The sequence below is a fragment of the Coregonus lavaretus genome, assembly GCF_964263955.1.
Source record: "Coregonus lavaretus genome assembly, chromosome: 38".
Classification (NCBI taxonomy): Eukaryota; Metazoa; Chordata; class Actinopteri; order Salmoniformes; family Salmonidae; genus Coregonus; species Coregonus lavaretus.
In genome coordinates this window covers 6,950,146-6,974,194 of record NC_140025.1, presented here as the reverse complement: position 1 = coordinate 6,974,194, position 24,049 = coordinate 6,950,146, and the positions used below count along the sequence as shown (strand labels likewise).

Here is a 24,049-nt window from a genome sequence, read left to right as displayed (position 1 = left end):
TACAAATCTGGTAATGACAGAGGGCATTGCATTCAAAATCTCAAGCCCTACACTATTGTACTAAAAGTACTCAGGCAACGTACTTGTGATTTGATGAATGAATATGATATTGTTATTGAATAACTCATCTCAAGTGTTTAGTGTTGCTTTCATTGGATTTGACTTGACTTTGTATCCCCAGTCCCTGTTGCACAAGAAGCCTCGTATGTATGAGTGTTTATTGTTCATCTGTGTAGGTGCAGGTCAACTTCAACATTAACTAATTATTTTGAATGTACCACAGGTGTATACTGATGTCATCAGTTTGTTTGTTTTCATTCAAGTATATCTGCTTCAGCTGTGTGTTGCAGGCAATGGAGATATATTTATTTCAATGATCAAACAATAAATAAATAACTTTAAAGATGGATGATATCTCATTTTATTCTTTTTTGGGGGTCATTTAGCAGATGGTCTTATCCAGAGTGACTTACAAGTAGTGAGTGCATACATTTTCAGACCGTTTTATGTTTATACACATTATCACCAAAATATCTAATTGTTCCAGTGAGTGTAATATATAATGTATATTTCTACTGTAATTGTATATCTTTCAAACTGACTCCGTACAAAAAAAGTTTATATGTTCTGCAACATGACTACTGAAGTTCAAGGAGAGTAAAGGATACAAATGAAATAGGCTTCAATATAAAACATGTTCTGGACTAAATGATCAGGTCCCACATGTCCGTTGGCTCAGTTGCAGTCCAAGTTAGGCATGTTCTCAAACATCTACAGAGGATGATAAATAGTCAACATGAGCAAAATGTCTTTATGGATGCAAAACTACCATAGGTTAGACTAGCGGGACAAAATAAATGGCATCATGATGACATTGAATTTGCAACATGCACATTCATTCCAATCTCAAGGGATTTAAGCATTTTTAGAGGATGTTGCATACTGGTCAGGAAATGTAGCAGACTACAAATAATCATGCATACATGAGCCTCATGCTGAAAACACAAAACAGTTGTACTGCACGTACTACTATAAGTTACTACAGTAGGTACGGTTTGACAGCCCCAGTGTTTATTTTGCGTCATTGAAATGTCACCCACAGCCTGTTATTACTAGCAAAGACATGCTTATTCGGCGAAAACGGCACCATTAACTATACCTGAAAGTCTTCAGGTAAAAACTCTCCGAGATCAGATGCCTGAGGCAAGTAGTATGATGAAGAAGAATAATGGACGAGAAATGTCATCATGACATATCGGCTACATATTCGCCAATGATTGCATTGTTCATCAATTCTTAGATAGTGTTTGGCATCAGACTGCAATTGAATGGAATTTAATAAACTTTTTTGAGCACCAGAGTGGAAGTTTTACTCACCACAGCATCAATATCCTGTCATGAGAATTTCTATCTCTAATTCAACCTAAGCTTGAATCATTACCACTGGTTGTAAGGCTCTGGTTTTAATCATAAATGATTCAAGCTCCACAACCAGCAAGAATGATCTGTATTATTATTCATGGAGAGCTCTAGCGCCAAAACCCATACACTACTGTTTTTATACCCCTGGACACACAAAGGCACTTTGCTCCGCCCACCTTTAGGAGGCTTTTTTTAACCCGTTTTCTCAGTCCCCTTCACCCTGGAATGTTTAGTCCCGCCCCCCTCTGTTAGTGGGTTGCCACTACATTATAACTCTTAACACCGTTCACACATTTATACTGTATTTGGGGGGAAATCCTTTAGTCATTATTCTTAAAATACAAATTAATCTAACATATCCTTAGGACTATTCCAACACTGGAGCACTGGTGCAACATTCCTCTTCAGCTCTTCGAACACGTCTGGCGACATGGGCATCATGTTGTCTTGCAGTCTAGATGGGTGACTAAAACACATTGCGAAAATGACAGTTAAGTCAGATCATCAATCATACTCAAACCAGACTATTGCAAATACAAATACAGTATTTATGGCACCTTCACCTTTTACGAAATAAATGAATATTGAGTATTATGAAGTGTACTCTAGACTTACACTTCTGACACTGATATGAGTCCTGTCTTCATGTATCCTGTTGTGGTGGGACTCTCCACATCCATGGGCTCCGATGCTGAAAAATTAAAATGGTGGGCCAGAGATAAAGACCACCTGCCCCACCTGCTCCACAACCCCAATGGTCTACCAAACAGACATCCTGGTCCTCACAGGGGCTTTGTGTAAATCAAAAAGAACACAATTGCTACCAAGGGGCATGATTGAGGAGCAAACTGAAGAGAGACTAATTTTCACCCACTCTTGGTGGGACAATGGAAGTAGATTTCAGTAATGCTTCTTTATTCCGGGACCACCCATACATAAAATGTATACACGTATGACTAAGTCGCTTTGGATAAAAGCGTCTGCTAAATGGCATATATTATTTATTATAATATTCACAGAGGATTGAAACAAAGAGGTCACTGGCTGCTTACCCTCTGTGTCCCTGGCGTAGTACTTTCCGAAGGCCTTGTCTTTGGGGATGTCTGGGTAGAGGAAGCGGAGTGGGTTCTCTGGGATGTTCTCAGCTGCCATCACCTTGTAGGTGCGGATGATGTCAGGCAGAGAGACGACAGACAGCTTCTTCTTGGTGTAGGGCTCCACTGCATGGAATACAGGCTTATCTGCGAAACACACACACATCAACCTTTTAATTGTAATTGCCTACAGGGCCGCTGTGTGTGCGTGTGGTGTGTGTGTTTTCACAGACTCACCGTATAGGTCGTGTTCCACCCAAGTGAATGTGATGGCTCCGTCTATGCTACTCTCACTGAAGCGCAGCAAGAATGTGCCTGGACACTTCCCAGTCAGCATGGACTTCTCTCTCTCCTTACTCACAAAGCCCAGAATGCAACTGTGTGGGTGATTTTTTTGTTGTTGAATAAACAACATTTTACTTTATTATGTATATTTGACAGGGGAAATTCACATTGTTCAACAATTCTGTAAATGTACAGTGCATTAGGAAAGTATTCAGACCCCTTAACTTTTTCCACATTTTGTTACGTTACAGCTTTATTCAAAAATTGATTAAATTGTTTTTTCCCTCATCAATCTACACACAATACCCCATAATGACAAAGCAAAACACGTTTTTTGAAATTTTTGCAAAATGTATAAGAAATAAAAAACGGAAATATAACATTTACATAAGTATTCAGACCGTTTACTCAGTACTTTGTTGAAGCACCTTTGGCAGCGATTACAGCATCGAGTCTTCTTGGGTATGACGCTACAAGCTTGGCACACCTGTACTTGGGGAGTTTCTCCCATTCTTCTCTGCACATCCCCTCAAGCTCTGTCAGGTTGGATGGGGAGCGTCGCTGCACAGCTATTTTCAGGTCTCACTGGAGATGTTTGATCGGGTTCAAGTCCAGGCTCTGGCTGGGCCACTCAAGAACATTCAGAGACTTGTCCCAAAGCCACTCCTGCGTTGTCTTGGCTGTGTGCTTAGGGTCATTGTCCTGTTGGAAGGTGAACCTTTGCCCCAGTCTAAAGTCCTGAGTGCTCTGGAGCAGGTTTTCATCAATAATCTCTCTGTACCTTGCTCTGTTCATCTTTCCCTCGATCCTGACTAGTCTCCCAGTCCCTGCCGCTGAAAAACATCCCCACAGGATGATGTTGCCACCACCATGCTTCACCGTAGGGATGGTGCCAGGTTTCCTCCAGATGTCACGCTTGGCATTCAGGCCAAAGAGTTCAATCTTGGTTTCATCAGACCAGAGAACCTTGTTTCTCATGGTCTGAGTCTTTAGGTGCCTTTGGCAAACTTCAAGTGGGCTGTCATGTGCCTTTTACTGAGGAGTGGCTTCTGTCTGGCCACTTTACCATAAAGGCCTGATTGGGGGAGAGCTGCAGAGATGGTTGTCCTTCTGGAAGGTTCTCCCATTTCCACAGAGCAACTCTGGAGCTCTGTCAGAGTGACCATCAGGTTCTTGGTCACCTCCCTGACCAAGGCCCTTCTCTCCCGAGCCGGGCGGCCAGCTCTAGGAAGAGTCTTGGTGGTTCCAAACTTCTTCCATTTAAGAATGATGGAAGCCACTGTGTTCTTGGGGACCTTCAATGCTGCAGAAATGTTTGGGTACCCTTCCCCAAATCTGTGCTTCGACACAATCCTGTCTCGGAGCTCTACGGACAATTCCTTCGACCTCATGGCTTGGTTTTGCTCTGACATGCACTTTCAAGTGTGGGACCTTATATAGACAAGTGTGTGCCTTTCCAAATCATGTCCAATCAATTGAATTTACCACAGGTGGACTCCAATCAAGTTGTAGAAACATCTCAAGGATGATCAATGGAAACAGGATACACCGGAGCTCAATTTCGAGTCTCATAGCAAAGGGTCTGAATACTTACAGTACCAGTCAAAAGTTTGGATACACCTACTCATTCCAGGTTTTTTCTTTATTTTTAACTATTTTCTACATTGTAGAATAATAGTGAAGACATCAAAACTATGAAATAACACATATGGAATCATGTAGTAACCAAAAAAGTGTTAAACAAATCAATATATATTTTATATTGGAGATTCTTCAAAGTAGCCACCCTTTACCTTGATGACAGCTTTGCACACTCCTGGCATTCTCTCAACCAGCTTCATGAGGTAGTCACCTGGAATGCATTTCAATTAACAGGTGTGCCTTCTTAAAAGTTAATTTGTGGAATTTCTTTCCTTCTTAATGCGTATGAGCCAATCAGTTCTGTTGTGACAAGGTAGGGGATATACAGAAGATGGTATTTTACCAAATAGGGCTAAGTCCATATTATGGCAAGAACAGCTCAAATAAGCAAAGAGAAACAACAGTCCATCATTACTTTAAGACATGAAGGTCAGTCAATACGGAACATTTCAAGAAATTTGAACGTTTCTTCATGTGCAGTCGCAAAAACCATCAAGCGCTATGATGAAACTGGCTCTCGTGAGGACCGCAACAGGAATGGAAGACCCAGAGTTAACTCTGCTGCAGAGGATAAGTTAAGAGTTACCAGCCTCTGAAATTGCAGCCCAAATAAATGCTTCACAGAGTTCAAATAACAGACACATCTCAACATCAACTGTTCAGAGGGGACTGTGTGAATCAGGCCTTCATGGTCGAATTGCTGCAAAGAAACCACTACTAAAGGACACCAATAACAAGAAGAGACCTGCTTGGGCCAAGAAACACGAGCAATGAACATTAGACCGGTGGAAATTTGTCCTTTGGTCTGGAGTCCAAATTGGAGATTTTGGGTTCCAACCGCCGTGTCTTTGTGAGACGCAGTGTGGGTGAACAGATGATCTCCGCATGTGTATTTCCCACCGTAAAGCATGGAGGAGGAGTTGTTATGGTGTGGGGGTGCTTTGCTGGTGACACTGTCTGTGATTTATTTAGAATTCAAGGCACACTTAACCAGCATGGCAACCACAGCATTCTACAGCGATACGCCATCCCATCTGGTTTGGGCTTAGTGGGACTATCATTTGTTTTTCAACAGGACAATGACCCAAACCACCTCCAGGCTGTTATTTTAAGGGTTATTTTACCAAGGAGAGTGATGGAGTGCTGCATCAGATAACCTGGCCTCCACAGTCCCCCGACCTCAACCCAATTGAGATGGTTTGGGATGAGTTGGACCGCAGAGTGAAGGAAAAGCAGCCAACAAGTGCTCAGCATATGTGGGAACTCCTTCAAGACTGTTGGAAAAGCATTCCAAGTGAAGCTGGGTGAGAGAATGCCAAGAGTGTGCAAAGCTGTCATCAAGGCAAAGGGTGGCTATTTGAAGATTCTCAAATATACTTTGATTTGTTTAAGACTTTTTTGTTTACTACATGATTCCATATGTATTATTTCATAGTTTTGATGTCTTCACTATTATTCTTCAATGTAAAATAGAGTAAAAATAAACAAAAACCCTTGAATGAGTAGGTGTGTCCAAACTTTTGACTGGTAGTTTATGTAAATAAGGTATTTCTGTTTTCATTTTTAACAAAGTTTTCGCTTTGTCATTATGGGGTATTGTGATTGATTAGGATTTGTATTTATTTAGTCCATTTTAGAATAAGGCTGTAACGTAACAAAATGTGGAAAAAGGGAAGGGGTCTGAATACTTTCCGAATGCACTGTAGCTGATTCAGCCATCTGTGGTCCCTGGTAGTCCATTAGAACTAGCAAGAGGAACGCTCAACTCCGTTCTCTCATATCGAGGCGGAGTTGAGTTTTCATAACTGGTCTCGGGATTTGCTAGCAACAACATTGAGTCACCATCATTCGATTCTTCATCAGCTTACATGTACCTATGTTTGTCCTATACAACAGCGGTCCTTCAGCGGGGTGCTGAAATTCATACTTTTAACACAAACTTTTATCGAATACAAACACCTATTTTTCAGTTTTTACAATAATCGACTGATGGTGACTCAATGTTGTTGCTATCAAATCCCTCGACTAGTTATCAAAACTCAACTCTGCCTCGATATAAGAGAACTGAATTGAGCGTTCCTCAGCTAATTAGAGCATAACAGTGTAGTTGTTTGCTTTTGTGCTGAGAAATTCGGCAGATGCAGCTCTAACAGAATGAAGTCTGTTGTGGCAAGCTATAGATACCATACTGCTAACTCTCTGATAATGATAATGTTCAACCCACTGAAAATGAAATAACTCACCCATCGTTCCACAGGGACAGCAGATGTCTCTTGATGAGGTCCAGGATGGCTTCGATCCACAGCCAGAAGGGAAAGCTCTTCTCACTCTGGCTCTATAGTAGACACAGGGAAACACTTACTAGATATCTTCCTTATATATCTTTATGAACTGTAAATATTTTAAACAAAAGTACAACTTATGAAGGCTTTATATAGAATACATAAAGGCTTCATAAGCACTACATAAATGCTTCACAAATCATCTATAAGTATATGTCATATTTTATAAATGGTGTATAAACATATATCGTGCATTATGTCACATTTGGCAAGTCACCCTACAGTGGGATTTGTTGTCACCCTTTCTACACCATTTTGAAGCATTTATGTAGTGTTTATGAAGCATTTATGTATGCTATATAATTCCTTTATCAGTTGTACTTTGTTTAAAGTGAGACCAAATATTATATATTCTGTGTACTGTAATCATAACCTACCTTGACAGCACCGAACATGGTCCAGGGGATAAGGCCCTCAGGATTTCTCTGTGCTTTCTGGCCCAGTAGTTTGTCAGCCAGCATACCTAGCTGCTCATCATTGAGTCCCCTCTTGGTGACAGAGGAGAACTGCCAGCTCAGCACCTCAGACAGCTGACCCCAGGACACTGTAGGTGGGCTCAGGAAGAACTCCAGGTTCTGTTACAACAAATCAATCACTCCTTTTTAAAGTGCTTGACAGTAACCCAGCATTGCGCCTTCAAGGCAAGGAAAAGCTCCCTAGAAGGAAGGAAGCTTGAGAGAAAACTTGAGAGAAACCAGAGGGGAGGTCCTCTACCTGGGGCTCGCTGGTCAGCATGTTGTACCACAGGATGGAGGCCCAGCCACTGGGCAGCTGGCTGATGTGGGAGATGACCACGATTGGCAGGGAGATGGTCTAAGAAGGACCAGAGGCCGGAGAAAATCAAGATCAAATTAAATAAGGCCAGAGTGCTGTTGGACCTCATGAAAATGGAAGTGTAGTCTCTATATTTCAGACCACTTACCTCTAGTTTGATTTCCAGACCTGACTGGTTGAGTTCAGACTCAAAGCAGATGCAGTGCAGCTCTTCTGTCACAATGAGAGGCCCCTGGAATAACATGGTCAGACAGTAACACATTAGGGCGATGTCCCAATTGTCTCACCTTCCTCCAAAAGTCTGCACTTGTTCACTTCCCTTCACCGATTTGAAAGAAATATGATGGAAACTCCCTCCGGCCCATACCAATCCAATGCTTTTAGATTTGTGGGAAGTAGTGAACGAGTGCACACTTCAGGAGAAAGGAGATATTATTGTGACGCACCCTAGGACTCAGTACCACGCTGTACTTAGTACATATCATATCTATCGGAATGAATTGACTGTAACTGATTACCTTGTCATTATAGGACAGTCCTATAACCCAGCTATCAATCTGCAGGTAGTCTCTTACCTCATTTGTTCTGTTGCCGGCTACTTTCTGCTCTTTCAGTTGCTGTGTTGAGACCAGAGAATAAACTGTAAGGAGTGATGACAGTGCAGGTCCAAATGGCCAATCGGGACAACTCATTCAGATATAGTGCCCTGTATGCTATTTGTAAATTGTGCTAGCTTACCAAATGGCGAAACTCTGCAGCCAAGCTTCCATTTGACTCCTCCATATTCATAACCTTTGTGTTGGTCCCCAATATGTTGAACTTACGAAACCCTTTCTTTTCTGTAACGTCCCTGGAGAGAAAACACAATGTGCATTCCCCCTTTAGTTGTGTATTCACATCACAAATTCAAGAGCAGGACATAACACACAAACACATATATTCTACTACACTCATCCACTTACTTGTCAAACAAAGCTTTCACTTTGAGTTGATAGTTGAATTCCTGGAGCTTCACAAGAAATCTAGAGAAGATGAAATACAAATCAAAACTCAACCAGGCCTGGAAAGATCCATAGGAACTACAGATGGGAGGAACTACAGATGGTAGGTGCTGTTGTGTTTGTGCTTACCTGAGCTTGACAGTGAATTGCACCCGTGTCTTCAGCACCAGAGGTCTCTGTGGATGTGTGGGCATACAGGGCTGTCTCTCCACCACCAAGGAACTGAGACACACCATAGAGACACAAATAATTTAGAGGTGATATACTGTATAGAGGCATTTGGGTATATACAGTGAAGGAAAAAAGTATTTGATCCCCTGCTGATTTTGTACGTTTGCCCACTGACAAAGAAATGATCAGTCTATAATTTTAATGGTAGGTTTATTTGAACAGTTAAAGACAGAATAACAACAACAAAATCCAGAAAAACGCATGTCAAAAATGTTATAAATTGATTTGCATTTTAATTAGGGAAATAAGTATCTGACCCCCTCTCAATCAGAACGATTTCTGGCTCCCAGGTGTCTTTTATACAGGTAACGAGCTGAGATTAGGAGCGCACTCTTAAAGGGAGTGCTCCTAATCTCAGCTTGTTACCAGTATAAAAGACACCTGTCCACAGAAGCAATCAATCAATCTGATTCCAAACTCTCCACCATGGTCAAGACCAAAGAGCTCTCCAAGGATGTCAGGGACAAGATTGTAGACCTACACAAGGCTGGAATGGGCTACAAGACCATCGGCAAGCAGCTTGGTGAGAAGGTGACAACAGTTGGTGCGATTATTCGCAAATGGAAGAAACACAAAAGAACTGTCAATCTCCCTCGGCCTGGGGCTCCATGCAAGATCTCACCTCGTGGAGTTGCAATGATCATGAGAACGGTGAGGAATCAGCCCAGAACTACACGGGAGGATCTTGTCAATGATCTCAAGGCAGCTGGGACCATAGTCACCAAGAAAACAATTGGTAACACACTACGCCGTGAAGGACTGAAATCCTGCAGCGCCCGCAAGGTCCCCCTGCTCAAGAAAGCACATATACAGGCCCGTCTGAAGTTTGCCAATGAACATCTGAATGATTCAGAGGAGAACTGGGTGAAAGTGTTGTGGTCAGATGAGACCAAAATCGAGCTCTTTGGCATCAACTCAACTCGCCGTGTTTGGAGGAGGAGGAATGCTGCCTATGACCCCAAGAACACCATCCCCACCGTCAAACATGGAGGTGGAAACATTATGCTTTGGAGGGTGTTTTTCTGCTAAGGGGACAGGACAACTTCACCGCATCAAAGGAAAGATGGACGGGGCCATGTACCGTCAAATCTTGGGTGAGAACCTCCTTCCCTCAGCCAGGGCATCGAAAATGGGTTGTGGATGGGTATTCCAGCATGGCAATGACCCAAAACACACGGCCAAGGCAACAAAGGAGTGGCTCAAGAAGAAGCACATTAAGGTCCTGGAGTGGCCTAGCCAGTCTCCAGACCTTAATCCCATAGAATATCTGTGGAGGGAGCTGAAGGTTCGAGTTGCCAAACGTCAGCCTTGAAACCTTAATGACTTGGAGAAAATCTGCAAAGAGGAGTGGGACAAAATCCCTCCTGAGATGTGTGCAAACCTGGTGGCCAACTACAAGAAACGTCTGACCTCTGTGATTGCCAACAAGGGTTTTGCCACCAAGTACTAAGTCATGTTTTGCAGAGGGGTCAAATACTTATTTCCCTCATTAAAATGCAAATCAATTTATAACATTTTTTACGTGTTTTTCTGGATTTTTTTGTTGTTATTCTGTCTCTCACTGTTCAAATAAACCTACCATTAAAATGATAGACATCATTTCTTTGTCAGTGGGCAAACGTACAAAATCAGCAGGGGATCAAATACTTTTTTCCCTCACTGTATGTGTATATATATATATATATATATATATATATATACATACACAGTGCTGCTTGAAAGTATGTGAACCCCTTGTGTAATTACAGATTTTTTAAATTTTACCATGGAATCTTCATTTAATCAGAACCAGTATTTTTGATCTGGCATAACAGGTTTATATTTAACAATACCATATGTTGGTGTATAGGAAATGTGTAGAAAAACAACATTAAAAAGGAATTAGTGCAGGTGCAAAAATAAGTGAACCCTAGGTTGCTTTGGTTAAATCAAGTAGGTACGTAGAATCAGGTGGGTAAATAATGAGCTACCAAATAAACCAATCAAAGGAGAGATCGTTAGGAAAGAGTATGGGCGGGACTCTGATAAATCGATATAAGAAACCTGGTCAGTTTGGTGTTACCCATCCAGGTGAATGCAAAGCACACCATGCCGAGAGGAAAGGAAATCTCAGAAGACATCAGGACGAGGGTAGTGAGAACACATCAGTCTGGGGAAGGCTATAAAATAATCTAAAAAAGATTTGAGCTCCATCAGTCCACTGTGAGGCAAATAATTTACAAATGGAGAACATTTAACATTACAGCAACTCAGCCTAGAAGTGGATGCCCTTCCAAAATACCAAAATATCCCCAAGAGCCACAAGAACAATAATAAATCAGGTAAAAGCCAACCCAAACATAACATCTAGAGATTTGCAGACCTCCCTTGCTGCATCTCAGGTAACTGTGCATGCTTCAACAATAAGAAGAACACAATCGAAATGCCATTCATGGGAGGATTGCTAGGAAGAAGCCTCTGCTCTCAGAAAATAACCAAACTGGCCATCTTAACTTTGCCAGAGACCACCTGGACAAACCTGAAGGTTTCTGGAAGTCCATTCTCTGGACCAATGAGTCCAAAATTGACCTTTTTGGTCACAATCAACACCGCTATGTTTGGCAAAAACACTGCCTACTGCCAAAATAACCTTATCCCAACTGTCAAGCATGATGGTGGAAATGTCAAGATCTGGGGCTGCTTTTCCTCCTCTGGACCTGGACGACTCCACATCATTAAGGGAACCATGAATTATGAGGTATAACAGGAGATTCTTGAACAGAATGTCAGGCCATCAGTCAAGGACCTAAAGCTGGGCTGAAAATGGGTCTTCCAACAACAATAACACAAAGCATGCAAGCAAATCTACCAAAGAATGTCTCCGGAGAAAGAAGATTTGTGATTTGGGTTGGGCAAGTCAAAGTCCTGACCTATGTTTCGGTAAGGAGGAGTGGGCAAAAAGCCCTCAAAACAGATGTCAGAAACGGATTACTGGCTATAGGAGACGTTTTGTCGAAGTTATCGCTGCTAATGGAGGAGCCACAAGCTATTGACTGAAGGGGTTTAAAAAGAAAAGATTAAGATGGGCAGTCTGAGATATGGCTTTTTCTTTTAAACTCTGCCTAGAAGGTCAGCATCCCGGACTCGCCTCTTCACTGTTGACGTTGAGACTGGTGTTTTGCGGGTACTATTTAATGAAGCTGCCAGTTGAGGCCCTGTGAGGCATCTGTTTCTCAAACTAGACACTCTATTGTATTTGTCCTTTTGCTCAGTTGTGCACTGGGGCCTCCCACTCCTCTTTCTATTCTGTTTAGAGCCAGTTTGCGCTGTTCTGTGAAGGGAGTAATACATAGCGTTGTACGAGATCTTCAGTTTCTTGGCAATTTCTCGCATGGAATAGCCTTCATTTCTCAGAACAAGAATAGACTGACGAGTTTCAGAAGAAAGTTATTTGTTTCTGGCCATTTTGAACCTGTAATCGAACCCACAATTGCTGATGCTCCAGATACTCAACTAGTCTCAAGAAGGCCCGTTTTATTGCTTCTTTAATCAGCACAACAGTTTTCAGCTGTGCTAACATCATTTCAAAAGGGTTTTCTAATGATCAATTAGCCTTTTAAAATGATAAACTTGGATTAGCAAACACAACGTGCCATTGGAACACAGGACCGATGGTTGCTTATAACGGGCCTCTGAACGCATATGTAGATATTCCATTAAAAATCAGCCGTTTCCAGCTTCAATAGCCATTTACAACATTAACAATGTATATACTGTATTTCTGATCAATTTTATGTTATTTTAATGGACAGAGAAATTGCTTTCCTTTCGAAAACAAGGACATTTCTAAGTGACCCCAAACTTTTGAACGGTAGTGTATATATACACACACACACTACCAGTCAAAAGTTTGGACACAGCTACTCATTCAAGGGTTTTTCTTTATTTTTACTATTTTCTACATTGTAGAATAATAGTGAAGACATCAAAACTATGAAATAACACATATGGAATCATGTAGTAACCAAAAAAGTGTTAAACAAATCAAAATATATTTTATATTTGAGATTCTTCAAATAGCCTTTGCTTTTGACAGCTTTGCACACTCTTTTGATTTGATCAACATTGTTTTGGTTACTACATGATTCCATATGTGTTATTTCATAGTTTTGATGTCTTCCATATTATTCTACAATGTAGAAAATAGTAAAAATAAAGAAAAACCCTTGAATGAGTAGGTGTGTCCAAACTGTTGACTGGTACTATATATATATATATACACTGCTCAAAAAAATAAAGGGAACACTTAAACAACACAATGTAACTCCAAGTCAATCACACTTCTGTGAAATCAAACTGTCCACTTAGGAAGCAACACTGATTGACAATACATTTCACATGCTGTTGTGCAAATGGAATAGACAACAGTTGGAAATTATAGGCAATTAGCAAGACACCCCCAATAAAGGCCTGGTTTTGCAGGTGGTGACAACAGACCACATCTCAGTTCCTATGCTTCCTGGCTGATGTTTTGGTCACTTTTGAATGCTGGCAGTGCTTTCACTCTAGTGGTAGCATGAGACGGAGTCTACAACCCACACAAGTGGCTCAGGTAGTGCAGCTCATCCAGGATGGCACATCAATGTGAGCTGTGGCAAGAAGGTTTGCTGTGTCAGTCAGCGTAGTGTCCAGAGCATGGAGGCGCTACCAGGAGACAGGCCAGTACATCAGGAGACGTGAAGGAGGCCGTAGGAGGGCAACAACCCAGCAGCAGGACTGCTACCTCCGCCTTTGTGCAAGGAGGAGCAGGAGGAGCACTGCCAGAGCCCTGCAAAATGACCTCCAGCAGGCCACAAATGTGCATGTGTCTGCTCAAACCGTCAGAAACAGACTCCATGAGGGTGGTATGAGGGCCCGACGTCCACAGGTGGGGGTTGTGCTTACAGCCCAACACCGTGCAGGACGTTTGGCATTTGCCAGAGAACACCAAGATTGGCAAATTCACCACTGGCGCCCTGTGCTCTTCACAGATGAAAGCAGGTTCACACTGAGCACATGTGACAGACGTGACAGAGTCTGGAGACGCCGTGGAGAACGTTCTGCTGCCTGCAACATCCTCCAGCATGACCGGTTTGGCGGTGGGTCAGTCATGGTGTGGGGTGGCATTTCTTTGGGGGGCCGCACAGCCCTCCATGTGCTCGCCAGAGGTAGCCTGGCTGCCATTAGGTACCGAGATGAGATCCTCAGACCCCTTGTGAGACCATATGCTGGTGCGGTTGGCCCTGGGTTCCTCCTAATGCAAGACAATGCTAGACCTCATGTGGCTGGAGTGTGTCAGCAGTTCCTGCAAGAGGAAGGCATTGATGCTATGGACTGGCCCGCCCGTTCCCCAGACCTGAATCCAATTGAGCACATCTGGGACATCATGTCTCGCTCCATCCACCAACGCCACGTTGCACCACAGACTGTCCAGGAGTTGGCGGATGCTTTAGTCCAGGTCTGGGAGGAGATCCCTCAGGAGACCATCCGCCACCTCATCAGGAGCATGCCCAGGCATTGTAGGGAGGTCATACAGGCACGTGGAGGCCACACACACTACTGAGCCTCATTTTGACTTGTTTTAAGGACATTACATCAAAGTTGGATCAGCCTGTAGTGTGGTTTTCCACTTTAATTTTGAGGGTGACTCCAAATCCAGACCTCCATGGGTTGATAAATTTGATTTCCATTGATAATTTTTGTGTGATTTTGTTGTCAGCACATTCAACTATGTAAAGAAAAAAGTATTTAATAAGATTATTTCATTCATTCAGATCTAGGATGTGTTATTTTAGTGTTCCCTTTATTTTTTTGAGCAGTGTATATATATATATATATATATATATATAGAGAGAGAGAGAGAGAGAGATAATTAATTTAAAATCGGAATACAGGTGTGGTGTCACTCACCGTTCTAGGATGTTCCGGAACAGTGCCAGGGCCCGCCCCTCCAGGAAGCCTTTCTGCTGTGTGATTGGGTCGTTGTCGTATGTGTACTTCTGCTCTAGTTCCTGGAGCTCCTTCAGCTGCTGCCTCACCTGCTGCAGGCTTTCCGCCACCGCTGTGAACCTACAGGGGAAGAAGAAGAAGATGAAGAAAAATAATAAATGTATTTTCCATTTGTTTGGAGAGAACCAAAATGCATATTTTTGCTTCATCAGCCAACACACCCAAAATAATGAACTAGCCTCCTCACCAGTTCTGCAGTTGGTCCAGACATGCGTTGGGTGGTCCTCCGATACAGGAGCTCTGCTGCCTCTTTTTCCACTTAGGCAGCTCCTCTGAGATCAGGTCTGACTGGACCGCCTCTGCCATGTTAAGCACCTCTGCCAACTGGCCAACCACTTCCTGTGGAGGGCGACAACAACAAACGTATAGTTATTATTTACTCTATAACCGTCATCTACTCTTCAATATGAGCATGCTGGTTATAACTAGATAATACACTCTTAGTCATTCAGACTGAGACTATGATACATGTTATTCTTAGTGGTGCTTGATGGATGATTATTCATGTTTTTTGTCATTGCATTTTATTTTTCACAGTACAAAGTCATGGTCGAATGTCACTGTTTAGCCTCATCATGACCCCTCATGACCCCTCTTACCCCTCTCTTGAACTTCAGCTTGAAACACATCTCTACAATCAGCAGCTTCTCATGTTCCAGCTGTTTCGGTGTCAGCCCGTTAATTTCATGTTCTAAAGTGAGAGAAGGAAAAACATTCACTTACTGACTATACTTGAAACACATATTCCTGTAAATAGATGATGATCTATTACAGATTGAGAATAAAACACCTCACCTCTGTTCTTAAGAGTATTTAGCTTAAAGTCATGCTCGTCTTGAAGGTATTCCAGAGACTTTATATTCTGATCCGCTTCCTAGCAAGTGAGATAAACGTGTTGGATCAGATAGATGACAAACCTGACATGCATGAACATGTACTGCAAATCACTGATGGACTTGTTCCACCAGGAAACAATCAACATATATTATATGATGGAAATGTTAACTCACCTGAACCTTGTTTTTCATGTCTTTGACTTTGTTGTCCAGCTTTTGTTTCTCCAGAACCATGCTAGTCTGTGTGTTTTCTCTGTCGGTCTGAGAAGAAAATACTGTTCATTTAACTGCACAGTTAAAGCATGTAAACGCTCCAATATACAGTTATGGATCATCTACAATATCTGACAGCATGGATAGAGAAAGACGTGTGGTGATTTTGTTAATTACAATGTATGTCAATACAAGTCAATGTAGGGCACCTCTATGCTTTTGGCAGCAGCCAGAATCCTCTGCTCCTCCTTCAGGTTTCTGGAGATGATCATAGCCATGTGAACAGGGTCCTCCTGAAAGTGGTCCTGTGAAAGTGTGTACTTTATTACTACAAACCCAAAAAAACCTTTACTGAGAGTGGGGTCATGAATTCCACATCAACAACTCATTCAAAATCAATATATTTCAGGAGTTAAAAGGGGAAATTAGCAGCAAGAGGTATAACTTCTAATGGATCATTCCTGTAACATACAAGCAATAAAGTATGGAAGGCCACTGGCAGTAAGGTCTGTACTGAAAAGATGTGACTGAGCTCATACTAAACCTGGAAGTTTCTCTTGAGCTTGTGGATGTTGTGTTGTCGCAGGAGGTTTTTCTCCAGGGCGAAGCGGCTGTGTTGGTCATCAAGCTGGGCTAGGAGATCGTGGAAGCGGACAGTAGCCAGGGATTCCTCAACAGCCACATAATCCCTATGGATTGGATCATTGACATACTGTATATCAGTATCAGAACAGCAACATTATCTCTACATAGATATGGATTTACACGGGAATTAAGATTGGATGAAAGAGATGAAATACAATAAAATACAGATATAATTGAAAAGAGTAGTGTAGAATACTGGTCAAATAGAATAGATCTTTGTAAATCCATTTTACAGCAGCCTCCCTGCAGTCTTTATCCCTGCTTGCTTACCAGTCGATGCTCTCAATCCACTTGCTGAGGCACTGTCTGATGTCCATGGGGAAGGAGTCATCATAGAGCTGTTGGACCTGCTCCTGGTATTTAGGATCCAGTAGTTTCAGCTGGTCCCACTGGGCCATCTAGACCAGTGAGCAATAACAGTAAACGTATTATGAAAATGTATGTCTATTATTGAAACAATTACATGGCTACAACATGGATAATATAATTCACCTTCATATGCCTGGCATGTATCAGCTTGTTGTCCTCCCTGCCCCATTACCCCTATCTCAACACAACGGTTCTGCCCCATTTCCAAACAGTAGCTAGGTTTCCATTCAATTTGCGACAGATTTTCATGCAAATGTTCTAAAATCTGCATAAAACAATATACGCATTTCCCCTCAGGGATGTGTTTCCAACAAACGGACTTTTTGCGGATAAAAGGCTGTGCGTATGACGTAGGGTACATAAAAATAACTTTTACCATTTAATTCCCATGTACCGAATGAAAAATACAAATTAAATGGGTTTCCATCGCATTTTCAACTCTACTGATGAGCTGTGTTCGAATACCCATAATAGCATACTGTATACTACATACTTAATGAGTATATTCTACATACTAAACTCAGCAAAAAAAGAAACGTCCCCTTTTCAGGACCCTGTCTTTCAAAGATAATTCGTAAAAATCCAAATAACTTCACAGATCTCCATTGTAAAGGGTTTAAACACTGTTTCCCATGCTTGTTCAATGAACCATAAACAATTAATGAACATGCACCTGTGGAACGGTCGTTAAGACACTAACAGCTTACAGACGGTAGGCAATTAAGGTCACAGTTATGAAAACTTAGGACACTAAAGAGGCCTTTCTACTGACTCTGAAAAACACCAAAAGAAAGATGCCCAGGGTCCCTGCTCATCTGCGTAAACGTGCCATAGGAATGCTGCAAGGAGGCATGAGGACTGCAGATGTGGCCATGGCAATAAATTGCAATGTCTGTACTGTGAGACGCCTAAGACAGCGCTACAGGGAGACAGGACGTACAGCTGATCGTCCTTGCATTGGCAGACCACGTGTAACTACACATGCACAGGATCGGTACATCCGAACATCACACCTGCGGGACAGGTACAGGATGGCAACAATAACTGCCCGAGTTACACCAGGAACGCACAATCCCTCCATCAGTGCTCAGACTGTCCGCAATAGGCTGAGAGAGGCTGGACTGAGGGCTTGTAGGCCTGTTGTAAGGCAGGTCCTCACCAGACATCACCGGAAACAATGTCGCCTATGGGCACAAACCCACCGTCGCTGGACCAGACAGGACTGGCAAAAAGTGCTCTTTACTGACCAGTCGCGGTTTTGTCTCACCAGGGGTGATGGTCAGATTCGCGTTTATCGTCGAAGGAATGAGCGTTACAACGAGGCCTGTCCTCTGGAGCGAGATCGATTTGGAGGTGGAGGGTCTGTCATGATCTGAGGCGGTGTGTCACAGCATCATCGGACTGAGCTTGTTGTCATTGCAGGCAATCTCAACGCTGTGCGTTACAGGGAAGACATCCTCCTCCCTCATGTGGTAACCTTCCTGCAGGCTCATCCTGACATGACCCTCCAGCATGACAATGCCACCAGCTATACTCCTCGTTCTGTGCGTGATTTCCTGCAAGACAGGAATGTCAGTGTTCTGCCATGGCCAGCGAAGAGCCCGGATCGCAATCCCATTGAGCACGTCTGGGACCTGTTGGATCGGAGGGTGAGGGCTAGGGCTATTCCCCCCAGAAATGTCTGGGAACTTGCAGGTGCCTTGGTGGAAGCGTGGGGTAACATCTCACTGCAAGAACTGGCAAATCTGGTGCAGTCCATGAGGAGGAGATGCACTGCAGTACTTAATGCAGCTGGTGGCCACACCAGATACTGACTGTTACTCTTGATTTTGACCCCCCCCCCCCCCCCCCCCCCCCCCCCAGAGCGTTGGTGACTATCCAGAGCGTTGGTGACTGTAACTGCGCTGCTGGCAACTATCGTATCTGAAGATTATGCCTTTGTTAAATGTTTTTCATGACGAAATGGAATGTTGGTTGTTCAGGCCAAAGGGGGGATGTTTTATGATGTTATTTGAAATGTGCCGCTTGGAGGGTGACGCCCGAGGGGAGACTGGTGATTGGCCAGAAGAGGGAGTAGCCCCTCCCTTTGCATTGGTTATAAATAGGAGTTAAACGATGAGACGAGAGAACGGCCATAACAATCTGGGAGGCGTTCTCCAGGCAACGCGTGTCTGTGAATTTATGCTGTAACCTCGTGGTATGAATAAAAACTTCTGACACGATGCAGCATAACGGACTTTTTGTTCATCAGCAATATTACCACCATTCATCATATACGACATAATGGCGCCCAACGTGGGGCATGGGTTTGCGTCTCCTCTTTGTTTCAGTCAACCGCCGGCCTAACTCTCTCTGAAGCATGGCCGAAAAAGGGTGAGTGTGTTCTTACCGCTTCGGAGTTTGGTAGATTGGATATGACTTGTGTACATTGAGGGGATGTTCCATATGACCTGGCCTCAGGTGGTGTTTGTTGCTGGTCGACTGAAGTCTGCTAAATTTATTTCATCGGAAACGACAGTTAATTGGAATTTAGAGCATTAAACTGTAGGATTTAGAGTGATAAGTTTATATTTCATTGGTAACGGATGGCAATGATGGGTAAATTCAGATATGCGCATTCTTTAGAGCATTGCAGTGGTTTAGATAAGACCTCGTTACGAACGGGGCGACCGCAGGGTGGGCCAAAATCCTGGACATGCGTTAGGAGTGTTCAGGTTCAGTCTGGGACTGGGGGTTGGTGGGACATTTCTTGGGGATGGCTTACTCAACTTCTGTTCGACGGGATAGTTGCATTGGGGGGGATCGCTCACTGAAATAGCCATACCCACGGCAGAATAAATTTAGGGCAAAGGAAACAGTAATCAATTAAAGGTGCAATGCGGGATGTTCATTTGTGTAGTAGGTCGCAGTTGGCTAGAGGCTGAAGCTAGGGCTGGATTGGTTTAGGCTACGTGGTGCCTCGTTGCTATGGTGGCTGAGGTGGATGCTAATGTTACATGCTAATTGTGTGTTGTGTCAGTGTACCTTGGGCTAAGCTAGATGCTAATTGTGTTGCCTGCTACATGCTAACGGATATCCTTAGGGGTCCACTGCGATGGATTCAAGCCTCTTAAACTTGTTTGTATGTAGGTGGAACTGAAAGTTCTGCGTAAATGTGAGTTATGTTGTGTTATTGTCTGGCTATAAGTGTAAAATAGAGAAACTGAGGTAGGATGCTGGCGTTCTATTTTGTAGTAAGCATGGGCTTGAATGGTTGTGCGCATGCGTTTAATTTTGCGACACTACACTACAGAAAGGGGGAGTTTATGACACGAGATTAGGACACGTTTTGGTTTACGGCACTGAATCTTCGACATGTGGTCGTGCTGAGGCGACGGAACAAAATGGTGGCCAGTACGGTCATATGATTGTTTCAGGGTTCTTTTCAGGGGTAATGACTACCGGAAAAGGTGAACACGATTCTTTTAAAATTATTAAAGTAACTGTTATGTGAACGTTAAACTATTTGTGGAGATGTAGTAAATTTATAAATTAAATATATGTTGACGAAGTATAATGCATTGAATTAAATTAAATATAGGATAACGGATTATAATAGATTGAATTAAATAATTAAATAACGGATTAAAATAAAAAATAAAAAAAGGGTTTTTGAGCGATCTATTTAATTCTGAGTTTAGTCTTAGAGTGAATAATGTAGAACGAACGAATATTGAATGGTTGGAAATACTCAGTGACTGCATTAACGACTAAAATGTTATGTTGTGTCTTTGTTCTTCTGTCATATGAGAGGAACGCTAAGTGGGGGGAGCGAGGAGATACAGGAAGTGATCACGTCACGTGGCAGAGGATCAAGTCAAAAAAAGGTTTTGGTACTGATTATGGTTACAAGATCTTTCCCTAACAGGATATGTGATGTTATGACGATTTTACGAGGGGCTTGGCAAATTCTATTTCATTAAAAATTGCATTTTGGAGGCTATGTGCATCACTGGGGTTTAATTACAGATGTGTTGGGAATCCAGGATGGATTGAGGATTCTTCTGTAAATTTATGATAATTAAAGCTAATAGAGCAAGGGGTTAAAGGCTTTGTTTAGGGGTATTTTAGTCTGAAGATTACTAACTTGCATTTACTTGCATTTGATGGGTTGTGGTAATATACTCAACACTAATTGATAAATTGGTGATATAGGAATAAAAAATTGGTTTTAAATGATTCATAATTTTTAATTGAGTTTTTAATGGGTTTTTATTTTTAATTAAAGGGTTTTTGAATAAGGCATTTAATTGAATGTTTTTAATATTCATATTTTATTTTATTTAATTTTTTTGGGAGGAGGAAAAGGAAAGAGAGAGAAAAAAAAAAAAAAAAAATGTTTTTTTTTTTTTTTTTTTTTTTTTTGAAGGTTGTTAGGGTTATATTAATAATTTAAGGGGGGAAGCCTATATAACTTATACAGTCTAGAATAAGATAGTTCACAATAAATGAATATAAAAGGGTGTTACAATGGGGAAAAAGATATCAGGACTATGAGAGTCATTTCACGGGTGGAAATAGGGGTAATCCTTTAATTAAAGTGTTGCTAGGTTATCCGGCAAGTGAAACAAAAGTTGCCCTTCATTCTCAAACAAAAATTGATAAAATATGTCAGCGATAAGATAGGTTTAAAAAGTAGAGCTTAGGGATGTTTATTCTCAGTTTACAATGATCATCTAGCAGGGTGATTATGGCATCAGAGATGAAGACAAATACGAGCAGAAACAACGATGAAGATGAATCCAGAAGACGGAAGAAAACCGAGATGTCTGGGAACTTAAGGAGAAGAGGATGATGATGATGAGAGGTCATGGGTGGAGGTGACTCTGTGATCAGAAGGAAGTGGCAAGAGAGGAAAGAAGAAATGGATACTAGAGATTTGATCTCTGATGAAAGTTGAAGGTACAAGAGAGGAAAGAAGAAATGGAGAAATGGAAGAAGTAACACGACTGGATGAAGACCTCAAGAATTGAAGGAAAATAATAATACAGTGAGGCTAAAGGAAAGGCCACTGGTAAGAAGATGATATTTCAAGAACAGAACTTAGAAGATAACCGGTTGAAGAATATTGATATGTCAACGACGAGAAGGAACAGGACGAAGAAAACTCTATCAAATACAACTTATAACTGGTGGTGGAGAAGAACAAAATAAGTGTTGGTTATGAAGAATCAGAGTGAATCAAATCAACAATCACTGTTACAGCTTTAACTGAACAATATCAAAGGCAATTGTACCAACCAAGGGGGGACCAGATGTTCCATATCGACTGTCAGTTTCTGGACAGACACAGAATTGGAGAAGAAGAAACAGAGGAAGATTAAGGAGCAAGTGAAGATCACCTGTGCTTCAGGTGAACACTAAATATTCTAGAGTGCCGAGAATATCCGGAAGGGGTGCACTGCTGAGAGCATCAATTAGAGAAGAAGAGGAAATAGTTAACAGTTGAAACAACCAACAATTAGAAGTGATAGTGAATAGGGGAAAACTTATCTGTGTTCAGCCTAAAGAGGTTAAACATCTCATTAATTGATAACTAATTAGGATAGGGATTTGAGGTAGTACTTACTCTTAAAGTACTAATATTAGAAGATACTGTTATTGTAGTGTTGGGAAGAGAATTGAAGCGTACAATAAAGATGTACACTAGACGACTGACTGTCTGGTAGCATATTTTAAGAAGTAGGGTTTTTGGGGAATCATTTGCTTAAAAGATAAATATCATAGGAAGGATGATAATGTATTAGATTGCCTGTTAGACAATCTGTCTGGGAAAAAACTTAATAGGGGTGACTGTTATTTTGGGTTACATTCTTACACTAAGAGATTTGAGGTTAGGCTAAAAGGTGTTTAGTCGGTTTTGCCAAGTCTGTGTGTAATGAGTCAGAAGCAGGTGGGGAACTTTCCCAATCACATATTCTAAAAATTTGGTGGTAAGAGATTTTGTCCATAAGTCAGGGGGAAAGGTTTTAAATGTTATGAGAGAAAAGATTAGATTAAAATAAGTTAGGGGTAGGATAGGTTGAAAGAACTCTGAGACAGTAAGCTAAGTTTCAAAGTTAGTAGTAAGACAGAGAGAGAACAGTGAGGAAGGACATTTTAAAGTTTAGTGGGAAGATATGGTAGGAGTTTAAATCGGTTAGGAGCAGATGCATTGAGAAAGTATGTGTTGCTGAATGATTTGAGGGTGATTGAGTATCTATATTTACAGTTTCCAGTAGGGAGATCAAGGTCATTATAGGTGTATTTTGTTATAATCAGGAGGTTTAAAGTTTAGAGGTAGAACTGAAAGGGGGAAAAAGTGACACTAGGGGTGATAGATGGAAGTACAAGGAAGGAGTTCAAAGTCTTATGGGAAAACTAGGGATGAGGTAGTAAAAATAAGGACATTAACACTTCCGTCTATTAGAACAACAGGGAGAAGTAATTTAACTCTTTCAACATTGATAGTTATTAACGGCATAAATATAGCGCATTTGATTAAGGGTACAGCACCAATTTTAGGGGGAAAAATACTTATTAGGGTTTAAGATGGGGACGTTTCTCTCATATGGAGAGATAATTATGGAGAATAAGTATTGTTATCAGGACCAGGAGTAGAAGGAGGTATAGTTTGGAATAGGGTTAGGAGTGACTGTTCACTTATGTTGCGTAATATTATAGAGAAAGGTTAGGGAGAATATATGTGTACTTATTTAGGGCAAGCATTAGAATTTGTTTCGGTTAGGAATTATTGGTTAAAGGGCAATGTAATTCATAAAGTAACGCTTATAATGGAAGATTTGAAGTCTGTAGAAGTTTTCACAGTCATTGAGGGAGTTCAGGAGGAGTAGAACTGAATGGACAGTAGTCACTCCAACAGTAGATAATACACAGAGGATAATGGGAAATTTTGCACTAGAAGTAATTAGGGTTAATACAGCAGCTAAATCAACTACTTTAATGGTAACTTTGGAAGGGATTAATGATACGATGGTAATAGCAAATGTAGGAAGGATGACAACAACTTTTCTGAAATTGAAGGAGGCAGCAAGAGAGACTCAGGGGTTTAGGTTATTACGAATAGGGTTAAAAAAGGAGAGCCGATATTAATAGAAACAATATAGATTAATCTGAAATGGAGAATAGAG

At 41.7% G+C, this 24,049-nt stretch overlaps 1 protein-coding gene across 1 annotated transcript in view; it reads right to left on the bottom strand.

Annotated features, from left to right (window-relative positions):
- Window positions 1-346: 346 nt before the first annotated feature.
- Window positions 347-24,049, bottom strand: part of LOC311112584 (signal transducer and activator of transcription 1-alpha/beta-like) — a 28,305-nt gene continuing 4,602 nt past the window's right edge. Inside the window, exons 2-21 of the mRNA XM_084155723.1 lie at window positions 16,782-16,909; window positions 16,411-16,555; window positions 16,076-16,171; window positions 15,828-15,914; window positions 15,613-15,691; window positions 15,417-15,508; window positions 15,005-15,156; window positions 14,719-14,877; window positions 8,689-8,781; window positions 8,521-8,580; window positions 8,297-8,408; window positions 8,134-8,175; window positions 7,707-7,790; window positions 7,499-7,597; window positions 7,162-7,359; window positions 6,686-6,777; window positions 2,754-2,893; window positions 2,475-2,663; window positions 2,038-2,113; window positions 347-1,888 (exon numbers count right to left, since the gene is read on the bottom strand). Of these exons, the coding sequence (XP_084011849.1) occupies window positions 1,768-1,888; window positions 2,038-2,113; window positions 2,475-2,663; window positions 2,754-2,893; window positions 6,686-6,777; window positions 7,162-7,359; window positions 7,499-7,597; window positions 7,707-7,790; window positions 8,134-8,175; window positions 8,297-8,408; window positions 8,521-8,580; window positions 8,689-8,781; window positions 14,719-14,877; window positions 15,005-15,156; window positions 15,417-15,508; window positions 15,613-15,691; window positions 15,828-15,914; window positions 16,076-16,171; window positions 16,411-16,555; window positions 16,782-16,909 (2,244 nt within the window). The 3' untranslated portion in view covers window positions 347-1,767. The remainder of the gene's footprint in view (window positions 1,889-2,037; window positions 2,114-2,474; window positions 2,664-2,753; window positions 2,894-6,685; window positions 6,778-7,161; window positions 7,360-7,498; window positions 7,598-7,706; window positions 7,791-8,133; window positions 8,176-8,296; window positions 8,409-8,520; window positions 8,581-8,688; window positions 8,782-14,718; window positions 14,878-15,004; window positions 15,157-15,416; window positions 15,509-15,612; window positions 15,692-15,827; window positions 15,915-16,075; window positions 16,172-16,410; window positions 16,556-16,781; window positions 16,910-24,049) is intronic.